This window comes from Gracilinanus agilis, chromosome 2 (assembly GCF_016433145.1).
Source record: "Gracilinanus agilis isolate LMUSP501 chromosome 2, AgileGrace, whole genome shotgun sequence".
Taxonomy (NCBI): Eukaryota; Metazoa; Chordata; class Mammalia; order Didelphimorphia; family Didelphidae; genus Gracilinanus; species Gracilinanus agilis.
Genome location: NC_058131.1, coordinates 34,506,545 through 34,521,012, shown reverse-complemented (window position 1 = coordinate 34,521,012; position 14,468 = coordinate 34,506,545). Strand labels below are relative to the sequence as shown.

At 51.2% G+C, this 14,468-nt stretch overlaps 1 protein-coding gene across 1 annotated transcript in view; it reads right to left on the bottom strand.

The window, feature by feature from the left end:
- Nucleotides 1-5,614: 5,614 nt before the first annotated feature.
- Nucleotides 5,615-14,468, bottom strand: part of RMND5A (required for meiotic nuclear division 5 homolog A) — a 67,786-nt gene continuing 58,932 nt past the window's right edge. The window contains exons 5-9 of the mRNA XM_044663075.1: nt 13,872-14,038; nt 11,481-11,646; nt 10,609-10,711; nt 9,809-9,963; nt 5,615-8,908 (exon numbers count right to left, since the gene is read on the bottom strand). Of these exons, the coding sequence (XP_044519010.1) occupies nt 8,845-8,908; nt 9,809-9,963; nt 10,609-10,711; nt 11,481-11,646; nt 13,872-14,038 (655 nt within the window). The 3' untranslated portion in view covers nt 5,615-8,844. The remainder of the gene's footprint in view (nt 8,909-9,808; nt 9,964-10,608; nt 10,712-11,480; nt 11,647-13,871; nt 14,039-14,468) is intronic.

The following is a 14,468-nucleotide window of genomic DNA, read 5'->3' as shown; positions in this document are numbered from 1 at the left end:
GGAGTTACAGAAGCAGCATACGGAGGTTTTGCAGGAAATTAGTGGAGAGGAGCCCGATGGTGATGAGGTCATCAGCACAAGCAAGATGAAGGAAATGTTGAGGTTTGGGGAAAAATTAAACAGTTTATTGAAAAGACACACCCAGAAAAAGTTGCAACGGGTCTTGTGTTGGAGCTGTGTGACGACGCTTGTTTCACACATTATCAAAACGTTCTGAAAGGGAGAAAGAAACAAACGTCCATGGGAAGGTTTTTGTTGAAACAGCAACATCACTGCTAGGTCTATACCTCCAAGGAGATAAAAAAAATAGAAAAAACTATTTATAGTAACTTTTTGTGATGGCAAAGAATTAAACATTGCGGGATTCCCATCCTCAGAGAATGGATGAACAAGTTATGATATATGGCTAAGGCCGAGGCAATGAGGGTTAAGTGGCTTGCCTGGGGTCACCCAGCTTGGCTACCATATTGCCAAAGGGCTCATGATGAAAAAAGGCAATCCACCTCCAGATAAAGAACGGATGGACTGAAAGAATAAATTGAAGCCCATTTCTTTCTTTCCTTCCTTCCTTTCTTCTTTATTTTCTTCCTTTTGTAATCCTGGCTAATGAAGGAATTTGTTTTGCATGACTTCATTTTTGATGGATGTTGTACTTCTTGCCTTCTCAAAAGGAGTGAGGGAAGGGAAAGAATCTGGAAAGGAAAATTTAATTTAATTTTAAAAAAAAAGATGAGGGGGGCAGCTGGGTTGCTTAGTGGATTGAGAGCCAGGCCTAGAGACAGGAGGTCCTAGGTTCAAATCTGGCCTCAGACACTTCCCAGCTGTGTGACCCTGGGCAAGTCACTTAACCTCCATGGCCTACCCTTACCACTCTTCCGCCTAGGAGCCAATACACAGAAGTTAAGGGTTTAAAACTAAAAAATTAAATAAATAAAAAAGATGAATTGATTCTCTCAGAAGCTAGTGTAGTTCTCCCCTCAATGGAGGTCTTTAAGCAAACTGTTAGGTAAAACTCCTTGTTTAGTTTGTAGACAAATAAGGCTTTCTTTTGGAACTGTGCCAAATCTGTGAAATGTATACTGGAGAAAGTCATTATTCTGACTCTGATAATTGCATATTATGACATGAGAAATACTGTTATTAAGTCCGCCTTATTTGAAATGTTTAGGCTGGTCTCTTTTAAATTATTATGGATTTTAGGGACAGCCCAGTAACTCAGGGGATTGGGAGCCAGGCCTAGAGATGGAAGGTTCTGGATTCAAATCTGACCTCAGACACTTTTCAGCTGGGTGACCATGGGCAAGCCATTTAGCGCCCAACTGCCTAGCTCAGTGGTTCCCAAACTTTTTTGGCCTACTGCTCCCTTTCCAGAAAGAATATTCCTTAGCCCCCTGGAAATTAATTTTTTTTTTAGTTTAATAGCAATTAATAGGAAAGATAAATGCACCTGTAGCCATCACCGCCTCCTCGGATCGCTGCAGCACCCACCAGGGGGCGGTGGCGCCCACTTTGGGAATCACTGGCCTACCTCTTACTGCTCTTCTGCCTTGGAACCAATACCCAGTAAGGATTAAAAAAAATTTTTTAAATAAATTACCATGGATTTCATTATTAAAGGGACTTTGCCATGTTCAAAGTTTCTGTACAGTGTCGGAGTTAAAATGAATACTCTTATTTATTTAAATATAATTTAAAAATATATAGGATTTTAATAATAATCAAAAAGAGAGGAAAAAGAAAAGGATTCTTTTAGTCAAGTGAGCAAACAGAGCCAGAGACTGTACATCAAACGAGGACACCCTTAAAAGGATGCTGGGAATGTAGCTCAGCTGTGGCAAATTTCCCACCTGCACAAGTCAATGCAATATCCCCTGAGAATAAAAGCTCTAAAATGGCGTAAATCCCTTTCACATGTAATAGGAGAAACACAAAGTACTTTTTTAAAAAAGCAAAGAAGAGCCTCTGGAGAAGCCTGCGCTTGGGCCATGTGTGGGATGGGCCGCCTCAGGGATGCTGCAGGGGACAGAGGTTGTCCCCCTTCTCTCTTTTGCTCGCCGCCGTTACTCAGCAGTTCTTTGTTCTTTCTTCTGCTGCGTGGGAAAGGCTCTGTGGGAGGAGAGCCTTTTCGGGGCGCTTCTTTCCTATCACCAAGCAGAGCCCAATCTACACACCTCAGGTGACTCCTCTGATCTAATAAGCACTCCGCGTTAGCTGCCAGAATCACAAAGATCAAACCATCAATGATACTCGCTCTCAAGGAGCTAGACTGGGGTGGGGGAGACACATTATTATGGGGGTCCTGTAGCTGGCACACACCCCCCTAATCAATGCTTCGGTCAAATTTCACTCGTGGAGGTAACTCCTTTTGTGGAAAAAGGCTGTGATGGTCACACAGCAATTGTGTCAGAGGCAATACGGGTCTTCCTGCCCTCTATCCACGCTAAAGCAGAATATAAATGATTATTTGAGGAGGGAGAGAGCCTTCACGTCAGGATTCTGGAGAGATTTCCCAAAGGAAATGACAGGTTTGAAGGAAGTTAGAAACTCTAAGAGGCAGTAAGCGGGGAGTGCATTCCAGGCACAAAGGTGGGAGATAAAAGCTCCCTTTTAATTTGCTTCATATATTTACTAATAAGTGTGTACATAATAAATTTTAAAAGTGTCCCTGTATCTGACCTCAGACACTTCCCAGCTGTGTGACCCTGGGCAAGTCACTTGACCCCCAATGCCTAACCTTACCACTCTTCTGCTATAAAATAAAAAACAAAACAAAATAAAATAAAATAAAATGAAAGTGTCCCTGTAGGGAGCGACGAAGTGGTCCAGTGGATTGAGAGCCATGTTTAGAGATGGAAGGTCTTGGGTTCAAATCTAGCCTGGCACTTCCTATCTGGGTGACCCTGGGCAAATCACTTGATCCCAGTTGCCTAGCCCTTACTGCCTTGATTGTAAGATGGAAGGTAAGTTTTTTGTTTTTAGTATTCCTGTCCTCTTCCCTCTCAAACTTGTTAATTGGGTAGCTTCCTATCTTATAGACCATTTCTGCACATCAGCATATTACACCCTAATTCAATTTGCCCATATTTCCAGTAATGTTGCATGAGATTAAAGCTCACCACGTTGACACAATTGATCTGTTCCAGTTGACCTCTATTTGTTGTCCTTCCAATATCATCAACAAGTGCTCTCAGATGAATCTGGTTCAGCTTTGCCACAAAACAAACTTTCTGCAAGCACATTTTCCCCGTAACTACTTTTTGTTTTACAGGACTACACTGTGCTCCTAATATTCCATTATCCTTCGATATAGTGTTTTGCACGTAAGCTCATACCCTAAATGAGTGTCACCCTTAATGGCAATAAGTTTGACAAGGAACTCCAAATGTTTATTGGACGAGGGCTCATTGTCTCAGGCTAGGTTCTTTGGACCTTGGTTTTAAAGGTTCTGAATCAGTTACACTTCTAAAAAAATAACAGAGGCACTGTCTTTAATTTGATCCACTTTTCCAAGTCTAGAGTGTGTTCAATAGGTAAAAGTGGGGTTGCTAGGATTACACTTTTTGCCCTGACTTTAGCCTTTCTAGCAAAGATCACCGTTTCTGATGTCCTTCTAGGCTCTGGATTTCGGCAGCTTTCCATACCTCTTCTTAGAGGAAGTTCTCATGATGTACACACAAAGGCTTTTGAGTACTCTCTAGTCCTTGACCTTACACCATGTTCCTCAATATAGTGGAGCCCAACATTGAAATCATCAGTATCGAAATGCCACGTTGATTGAGTTTGGAGAGTTGTGTCCAACTGAGAGAATTTCTCTCCGTTCTGTCTATGGCAATCTGCTTTTGCTCATTTTGAACCCTACAAGGCAAGACACTCATCTGGCATTCAATGAGGTTTCTTGCTGTTTGGGAGAATATGATGGAAACAGCTTTGTCAGCTTCTTTATTTAGCTGAGAAGAACTTGAGCTGCCCTTCCAGCTTCACTTGTAACAAGAATATATAACAGAGTTCGGTTCCTCCAAAAGGGTGTCAGTTCATGGGCTGGGAAAAGAACGCCCATTCGTGTGTAATATTTCAATGATCTCTGACTTCACAGTCCTATTGACCAGAATTCTAAAAGTGCGTGATGGGTTTTGGAAACCCCAAAATGTCGAATATCAGCTATTTCAGATGTCTGAAAACATACAAACGCCAGCTTCTTCTATGAAGATTTCTGATCATCCAACATGGAAGCGCTTTCTCTCTCCCTAATCTGACCACACAGCGCTCTGTACCCCTTGGGTTAATTCATCAGCCAGTATTTATGAAATGTCCATTGGGGATCAGAAGAGGGCTGAGCACTCTTTTGTATGGATGCTAAGTTTTCTGTATTTTAAAATCTCGTCATTCCTAATTAGGTCAAAAGCTGCTTATTTTATTTCTCTGGCTCTCCCAGGAGCCTAGCACTGGACACAGCAGAGAAGGAAAGAATACGTGTCAGCAAACTAACCCCAAACCAAATTAAGATCACGAAGCGGGCTCCCGGCTCCCAGCACGACACAAGTAACGGACTGCCGAAAGCTTCTAGGAGAGGAGGAAAGCGTCCCCAGCACGCTCATCAAGCTTCTCTGTGCCGCACAGGCCGTCAGAACGAGGCGGCCCGGCCCGCAATGAGGGAAACTCGAAAGCCTTATCTGGGTGTCTGTCTCTCTCTGAAAATACACCCAGGGACCAGAATCAGGTTACTGGGTCTTCCCTAAAGGGAATGAAAGTTGTACTGTTAGATTTTGGCCCAAAACAAGGAAAACTCCTTTGTCAGAAGATACAAAGGAACTTCCCAAATGATCGTGGGAGAACGGTAACAGGTGTGAAGACAAGTGAATTCTAGGAGGCAACATGGGAACGATCAGGATTCTCCATCCATCTGCTAGAGGGGGAGAAGGGGCTCCACCAGACATGTGGGGTCTCTCTCTAAAAGGTCCGAAACGCCTCGCTGGCTTCTGGGAAGGGAACCACCTGGTGTTGGGTCTTCTATACCTTACGCCAATAGACTCCCTTCCAATTCAGGGCGGTACGTGTGGTAGAAACGGGAAGGAGTGTCACAGCCACAGGAGGGTAGACTGAAAATGGCGTAACTGGAGTGAAATAAGCAGAGGTAGAAATCCTGCTTCTTACTTAGAAACACTCGACTTCTGGCCATTTTATCACCGATGAACTTCTAGGCACCCTCAGATCACGGAAGGGGCAGCAAAAGCTTTCAGGATAAATTATGCATAAGCTGTCGGGGAAGGAGGTTTCTGAACATCCTACTTGTCTTTGCTTGCAAAAAATATTACCAGAATCTTCTATCTCCCTCCCTTCTATCCATCCTGTTGTACACAGTCCACTTGGCAACTCATAAAAGGGGAAGGCGTTGCAGTTTTTTAAATACACATAAGACACATCAGCAACACGTTTTACACTGTGAACTCAAAGCCCTTTTTGTTCCATCTCCCCAAAACACACATGAGTGTGCAGGTGTATAAGAGTGAAATTTATAGATTTAATTGGGGATGAAACGGAATCCCTGAAGTCACTAAAATATGCAAGATTCTCCAGTCCCCTTCCCGAAAGCAAATGGACAGAGAATGCGTCTCAATTCATGTGTTAAATAATGTTTATTGTTAGCGTTATTGCCTATCGTCTAAGATGCAGCTTTATTGTGCCTTTGCAAAGATACATATATTTTTAAAAAACAGATCAAATTTCATACATAGAGCTCTATAGGATACTTTACAGTGCAACACTATTTTTGTTACATAATTATAGAAATACTATAGAACCCTACAGCACAAAAGAGCAAAAGAAATACAATCCTGAGCCATAGGAACAAGATGATCGGGTGACATCGCTTTCGACATGGGCTTAAAATTAAAACGTGAAAGTGGGGGGAATCTCACCCGTGCACGCTGCTTGCAATCCTGAGGAGACGCTGCCCTAAACGCAGCCCTGCCAACGGACGGGAACTCGGACGTCCTTTCTGTGGAGCTTCAGGCCCGCGCGCACCCCGTCACACAGCCACGCAGCCCCTCACACTCAGCCCAGCTCGCCCCGAGGGGCCCCCATTCCTGGCTTGTGGGAAGAGAAGTTTGGGACGCAGAGGCCTCGGCGAGTGGAGGAAGAAGTAGCTAAAGGAGACGCTGCTAAGCCGGCCGCCCTCTCCTTTCGCCTTCCCTTCCGGGAGAAAATAAAGACTATAATGAGGGCAGAGTGTCCTGGAGGCACAGCGGGGCCCTCCCCGGCTTTGGAGAAAGAACGACGGCTGTAAAAACGCACACAGCAAAGCCAAGGACTCGTCCCTCTGAAATAGGGCTCGTCCTTCCCGTTGGGGGTCACCAAGCTTTCGTGACTCCCGGACCTGCCCAAGGGAACACGAAGGGGCCGTGTAAGAGGGGGCGCCGGGCGCCCACGCTGCCCTCCGGAGGAGCTTCAGCCAGCCGTCCCCTCCCCAAGAGGCCGAGGGTGCGGCCCGGACACCCCGGGGCCTCCCGAGCCAGGCTGGGGTTCTCTAGCATCCTATTCTCAGTTAAATCCTCGCACACTTAGACTCACGCACACCATGAATGTGAGGTGGCCCTTGGGAACCAAGAAGCACCGATACCCGTTCATTTCGACGGGGCAGACCTTTCACCCTGAAGAGCGCCCCGGACGGTCGCCGCTCGAGTCCGAGCAACGGCATCTTGGAGGAGCCGCGTCCGAGTGGACGTGGTGAGGCCGCCCCGAGCCGCCTGCAAAGAGGGCTGCGAAAAGAAGAGCGGGCCGGGGCGGCCCAAGCTCGGAATTTGGAGAAACCGTTTGGAAATGGCTTTGAATTCCCGCCGCCTTCCTGTGGTCCGCCAAAGCCGTCCCTCTCCTTTACCCTGAGGATACGCCGTCTGCCGGCTGCCCAGGCAGAAGGTCTTCGAGCTGCTCCTCCTCTTCTTTGGTTACCAAACACAAAAGCGCGGCCGCCGGCGTCTCTTGAGCCGCTTTTCTCGTCTACACCGAGGGAGCTCGTCTACACCACGCCTCACAAAGCGCCTTCGGACAAAGGGGCCCAGACGAAGAAGTCCCCCGTCCCGGCCCCGGCGCTGCCCCGGAGGACGGCGAGTCCAGTCCGAAGGCTTTAGTGAAGTCGTTCTCTGGGAGTTCTGTGAGCTACGAACCTAACAAAACGTCTGCACTAGATAAAGAGCACAGCTGGCAGCAAGTCTATGGCTTATGGTCTGCTCTCGCCAAGCACCGACCACCTTCTGGGGGTTCTCAGAGCATCCTGCAGGCGTATGAAGCCCACCCAGGGGGTCAGCTGCGCAGGGGAGCCGGGCTAAATCTGCGGCCTCCACAAACGCCTCCAGGGCGAGGAGTCCTGGAAGCTGCTTTGGGGGGAGTTTCCGGTAGTGAGCAGGATCCCCCCGGCAGCCCTCAGGACCCAGGACCCTCTCCTGCCGCAGAGCTCCTCCACAGGTAAACCCAAGATCCGCCCCCGGCTCCCCCAGCCACAGGGGACCCCCAAGTACTGCCCAGCAGAAGAGGCCCCCGCCGGGGAGTCCTCGGTCCCTCGGGCGGCGCCGACTCTCTCCCACCCGGCCGCCACGTCAGACTTGAAGATGGTGTCCTGAAACCTCAAACGGCCGTCCGCCTTCCTTCTTCTTCCCTCCTCAGAAGAGTTTTTGCATCGACACCCAGTTCCAAGTCCCACAAAATGGAGTTTCCAAAATGTGGATTTCCCCAGCATTCCTCTCTCCGCAGAGCACGAGACAAAAAGCTTTTTTACAGTTACCTTTACACGCCGCACGGAGAACTTTGGGACACGCATCCGAGGAGGCGTCCGAGAGAAGAGCGGGAGGGAATGAGGCCTAAAATACAAACGGCCATAAGCGATGGATGCCGAGTTACTCCCCGAAGCCGGCAAGCTTCTCGCTGGATGCCGCTTTAGCACTGCAGCCCACCACTGCAGCGGGCATCCCCCCTTCCAAAGGGTCAGTGAAGAAGCGGACGGCTCCGGGCTGGGGGCTCCCGGGCCGAGTTCAAGGAGCCGAGACGGCTCTCTGACTTCCTAGAACCCTCTTAGTTTTCTCTTAAAACAAGCATCTCTTGTAGGAAAGCCGGCACCCAAGGACGGCTGCCCGTTCCACTCTCTTCCGCAGAAGATGACTCACTCTCGGGGTAGCTGCCTAGCCGGAGGGGGAAGTCTAACAGTCAGCCCATGGGAAGGGCCACTGACAGACAGACAGAAGACAGACATCCATGAATGTGTGTCTGACGTCTACAAGAGTTGCAAGGAGAAGGGGCAGAAGGAAACATTTGAAAGCAGACACAGAATATATCACAGCTTGTTTTCTTCTTTAAGCAAAAAATACAAATTAGTTTTATAACCACTATTCAATTTATCAAACTTTTTCTGAAGTATTTTTAATTATGTACACAGAACAGGAAATAAAACTTTTTCACAAACATTCTTCAAAGATGAAAATCATCAAGAAGAGGCTGACAGAATAAAAGCAGGAGAAATATTCAACACATGGGGGAGGGTGATTTCTCATTTCTGCTCTTAAAAAGTAAAAAAATCACCATAGAATTAAGTACAAAAACCGGCATTGAATGACAACTGCTGGTGTATTGACTTGATCAGAAACGAAGACCAAGAGTATAATAAAGCCCTGTGGTAAGATCAATCGGGAGCACTTGCCCTCTCCGGCGTGGACACACTCAAATGCTGACCGTTGGCTTCGAGCGACCCAGGAGTCCACGGTCTGCGGCATCGATACAACAAGGACGGTCTGGTCTTCTGCAATGCCCCTGCTGCGCTTCCGGGGGTCACTCACAGACTGACTACTGGAAGTCATTTCTTCAGAAAAAGATCTGTTTGGCATCTCCCGGACTTTGCTCCATCGGGCAGTAAGGACATTTTAATCTACGGACAAAGAAGGGACACGGGACACGGTCAATCTCGGCTCCATTCTGGGGGTCTCCCCTTCCGGGGATTCTGTCTCTCCTCGCCTCCCAACCACGCCACCAGGGGTAAGTGCGGCTCCAGCAGCCCCTGCCCCTTCCATCCCCGTACAAAGCACAGGGGTCCCGGGGCCAAGGGCCAAGCCACCGAGATGCACAAGCGGGCACCCTGGCACTAGGAGGAACACGGGAGCTCGGGGCAGGCACACCAAAGCTCAGGGGAGGATCACACGGGCCCGGGCCGGCCCCCAGAGGATGAGGCTCGGTCTGGCCCGAGGAGCCTTTGCTTCCAAGGTTGAGGGGCCCACCCAGTCCTCCTTCAGCCAACAGGGTGAAAATGTAGGACTAACTTGGAAAAATGAGGCCCAGACAGAAGCCCCGGACACGCGTTCTGCAGGGACGCTGCTTCTCATTCTGTCCACAAAGAGAGAGTCATCCCCAACTACTCCCAGCCTCCGCCGGGGAGATCTGACCCCGTATCTCTACGTGCAGACGCAGTCACGTGGCACCCGAGGGGTCGGGGAGCCGCGCAGCTTTCGCTCTTTGCAGGGAAGAGGGCAGATGGGTGGCCATCCCCAGAGCAAATCCCCAATGGCCCAGAGAGGATTCGTGGGCCCCCAGACATTAAGGGCCCGGCCCAGGCTCACCCATGCACTTAGGAGGGTGGAATTTGAGCCCAAATGTTCCTGCCTAAGGCTGGCTCTCTGTGAAACGGCCCCCACGGTTTATCGCTTTTCAATTTCGCCATACAAAGGCAAACACTAACTTTCATTCTTTCACTTTGCCGCCTCCAAACACCCGACTGTCCCAGCTCTCAAGGTACTTCTGGAAAAGTAGCTGCCAGAAATGTCAGGAGACTTACTTGCTACCATTAAACATTTTATTCAGCGCGTCTCTGGAGATGATATGGCCGCAGACCAACTTCATCGGTGGGTTATTATCTGTCGTTTGCTGACGAAGAATGGGACAAGCAAATATAGAGTGATACCAGCACTTTTTCCCGAGGTCCACTTCAATCTGTTTAAAAACAAAAAACAAAACGTTGAAGCCGGAGCCGGCTGCCTCTCCAAAATGCTGGCCCCCGTTAGGCCCAGAGACATGCCCAAGCGCCCGCATGGGCAGGTGCCCTTCCCTCCCCTTTCCCCAGCCTGCAGGCACGGATCCTTCGGCTCTGCCAACATTACTGGGAGATCTCATTCACTTTCTTTTCTGAAGCCCTCACTTCCATCTTGGAATCAATACTGTGTATTGGTCCCCTGGCAGAAGCACGGTGAGGGCGTCCTGGAGCGGCCCTGGAAGAGGCGCTTCATGCGTGAAACTGTGAAAGCAGAACCCGCTGCAGGCGCCTGTCCTCAGAAGCCAGATCAGCTCCGGGGATACTGTTAGCCACTGGAGGCTGGGGAGCCCAGTGTGTGCCGACCGCCGGAAGAGGCCGCTGCCCCAGGCATGTGGGGACGGGCCCCCGCTGCCCCCCGCTTTATCTCTGCAGTTTTCTTGCGCTTCTTGGCCCTAACCAAGGTCAGGATAGCAGGGAATCTTCCAGAGGACCAAAATCCCATCCTCTTCTCTCCCTTCCGAGGTTCTGAGAAGCCCCCCCTCCCACCCATCCCCGAGGCACTGTGAACTTGGGCAGAAGGAAAAACCAGCCGGCCCCCAACTCACGGGCAGCTCGTCCTTCTGGTTCCAAACGCCTGTGCACTGCCTCTGCTCGATCACCGCCTTGATGTTAATGAGGGCCGGCAGGGCTACGCAGCCTGCTGAGAAACTGGCAGGGACAGAGGGAGAGAACAAAATCAGACCGACTCGAGTCACCGCTGTTGTCCCCTCGGATCAAAATGTTAAGAAAACCCAAGGAAAAACGCATCCTCGTGAGTCTTCCTAGTGGATTCTGAGACCACTCGACAGAAGTGATCAGATTTCCAAGCCCGGGAATGATGGCGAGGAGGCCGAGTGCTCCTCCTGACAGACAGACAGACAGACAGACGGCCTTTATCTTCACGGCTCCCCTCCGACAGATGGCCAACTGTAAGCCTCGTCTCACAGACGAGGAGACTGAAGGTCACGCAGAGGGAGAAGCGGGAGCCTGAGTCAGGAAGTAACCTTGGGCTAAGCAGAAGAGCCGAGATTGAAGCCGGGGCCTCGGCACCTGTCCCGGCCTCGTCCCCCCAGTGAACCACGGCACAGGGTGCCCTTTGCCTGCGCTCTCAGCTTCCTGGCTCTCCAGCCCCACTTCCACGGCGGCACTACTAGGTGCCTGGAAGCCCCTTTGATTCCCGGCTTGCTCTAGGACTGAGCACAAAAGCCATCGGCGGGCAGCCCTCGACAGTCCCAAGAAGAGCTCCAGCCCGATTAGGACGAACAAAATGCAACAAGAGGCAGCATGTCCTCGGCACACTGAGCCACGGGGGACCTTCCGGGATCCCGGGAAGTGCGGGCTGGAGGCTCTGCACAGAGCCGAAGGGGGACAGCAAGGACCGGCGAGCCCAGCCGCTCCTCCGCAGGACCCGAAGGGACAAGCCCAGGCTGCCCCGTACCTGACACTGAGCGGCGACTCCACCGACAGCCCCAACAGGGCGCAGGCGTCCCGGGTGAAGATGTCACAGATGTCGGCCCACTGGTTGGCGTCGAGCAGGTGGACGTACGGCGAGTTCTCGATGCCCTGCCTCAGGTACACTAAGCTGCCCATCAAGACCTGAATGTCTGCAGGAGAAAAGCAGCGTTAGCAGCAGCGAGGACTGAACGGAGACTCCGAGCTTTCCTCCTCCGCTTGTGGGAGGAGACGAGGAAAGCCCCCAATCAGGGCATTCTGGGGCCCAGTAAAGGCCTCTCCAAAACAAGGCTGCGCGAGCAGAGCCGCCCTGAGAGCTTCCTTTGCAAGGGCCACGGGGCGATCGCCGGGGGGAGAAGGACGCTGGAGGCAAACTCGGCTGACCTCCCCAAACGCCTCTCAGGGCTAGGAGGCTCCCCAGATCCCAGACCTCCTTCCTCTCAGGCACAGCTCTGCTGGGGCAGCAAGGGCAAGGGGAGGTGGGCAACCCCCCAACGATCCAAGCTAAACTAGCACAGTGCCCCCAAAAGGCTTCCAACTTATATTTCACTATTTTCTTAGAAATGATGTCACATTCCCTTCCTAGCTGGGTGACCCTGGGCGAGTCACTTGACCCCCATTGCCCAGGCCTCCTTGTTCTTCTGCCTTGGAAGCCACACACAGTATGGATGCTAAGAGGAAGGTGAAAGTGATACCCCCCTTTCTTCCCTCCAGTCCAATCTCAGATTCCGTCACCAAGATCTCTCTATCCTCAATGAACAGGCACTTAAATGCTTGCTCTGTGTGCCAGGCACCGGGCTGAGCACTAGGCAGTCAGAGAGCCAAGAAGCCCAGGTCCGGCCTTCCCGGAGCTCATGTTCTGATGGGGGGAAACCTGCCAGTGACTGTGGAAGGGAGACATGCCCAGCGGCAATCTCAGAGGGAAAGCCCTGCTGTTAAGGGGAGGCAGGAAGAAGCAGAGATGGAGCCGAGGCTCGGAGGAAGCCAGGAGGCAGCAGACTAGGGAGAAGCCTCCAGGAGTGGGGGCTCAGGAGGCTGAGGAGAGGTCTGCTGGGAAAACAGGGGAAACTGGAACAGTCCAAAGCGGCCAGGCGGGGGCAGCCAGGAGAGCTGGCTGAACAGACTGGGGCTTTAGGGAGAGCGCTTGGCAGGGGAGCCCCCAGGGAGGCGGCAGCGTCAGAGGGGACGGGCAGGCACACACAAGAGATGCTCCAAAGACCGGGATTTGGGAGACGAGTGTGAGTGAAGAGTCTGGGTAACAGGAAGGACGGTGTCCTCCACAATAACAGCAAAGGTGGGAAGAAAAAGTTCTATTTGGGAGTCTGAATTCAAGAGATCTAATGGGCATTTGGGGTTAGGGGGCCTGGGGCAAGACCCAAAGGCCTGGGCACCCTGGGCCTACTGAGATTACCCTGGTGACACAGTAAGAGGGAGAAGAGAGGCAGGGCCGCGGCTAGGGGACACCCACACTGAAGAGGGGTACCCAGGAGAAGAGGGAGACTCAACGTCAAAGGCAGCGGAGAGCGGAAGGGTGAGAAGTGAGAAGAAGGCACGAGATGCGGCAAAGCCGTTGGAGAGGGGCGCTTGGGCTGAAGCAGGAGGTCAGAGGCCGGCTCCAAAGGGTTTAGGAGGCAGGGAGACAAGTCAGGAGATACCGGTGGGAGAGGGCTCTGTCGGCGAGTTTTAGCCGTAAAAGGAAGGCAAGAGAAGAGGCAGCAGCCACCTAAAGGAGAGACTTTTAAGGATGTGGGCAACAGGAAGCAGCTGGCTAGCACAAAGGAGTCTGAGGCCCGGAGGTGAGGACTTGGGCTTAAATCTCATCTCAGATGCTTCCTCGTGGGTGGCCCTGGGCAAGTGGCTTCATCCCATCTGCCTGGGCGCTGGCCTTCTGTCTCAGCCTTGTTCCTAAGACAGAAGGGAGGCTTTAAAACTAAAGCAGAAGGGGCAGCTGGGTAGCTCAGTGGAGTGAGAGTCAGGCCTAGAGACAGGAGGTCCTAGGTTCAAACCCGGCCTCAGCCACTTCCCAGCTGTGTGACCCTGGGCAAGTCACTTGACCCCCATTGCCCACCCTTACCACTCTTCCACCTATGAGACAATACACCGAAGTACAAGGGTTTAAAAAAAAACAAACAAACAAACAAACAAAAAAAAAACTATAGCAGAGTCGTGCAGGTAAGTCGTGCATGATAATACATCTGTAACTCAGCCTGGGAGAGGGAAGGAGGACGGGAGACACAGCTCCGACAGCTTTGGGGAGCGTGTGTGGAAATGAGGCGCTGCCCGCTGTGCCTTCAGGGAAGGACGAGGCGCTGCCTTTTGGCTTGATCATTCTGGTCAAACCTTTTCCTGCCCAGACCGGCCACATTCTCCCACTTACCTTTCTGATGGTTTAGGGCAAATGGCTGGAAATTTTTCGCATACTGCAAGGCTTCCCGCTGGTTTGCTGTTCCACCCATTAATAAGCTAATGAAATACAGTCTGTGCAACTTAAATTCCAAGGAGCTGTTCTGGGCCATGAGCATTTCTCGATTGGACACGGCCCATCTAGAGGGGAAGGAAGGAAGAAGCGTCAGTCAGCCGCTCTCCAACAGCAGTTGGGAAGGAGGAAAAGGTTTGCTCTGCCACCTTGTGGGCTGGCCCATCCTTACACCCATCGCCTGAGCTCGGGCCTTCGTGGAGCCCAAAGGGGGCTGTTGGAAATGGAGGCAGCTTCAGTCCTTTCTTTTTCTCTTTAAAAAACAAACCCTTACCTTCCATCTCAAAATCAACACCAAACATTGGTTCCAAGGCAGAAGAACGAACAGTAAAGGCGAGGCAATTGGGGTTAAGGGGCTTGTCCAGGGTCACACAGCTAGATTTGAACCCAGGACATCTCCCCATCTCTAGGGCTGATGCTCCATGCACTGAGCCACTCACCTACCCCAGCATTAGCCTTTTCTAAGTCCAACCATGAGACCAACAAGCCAACCTCAGG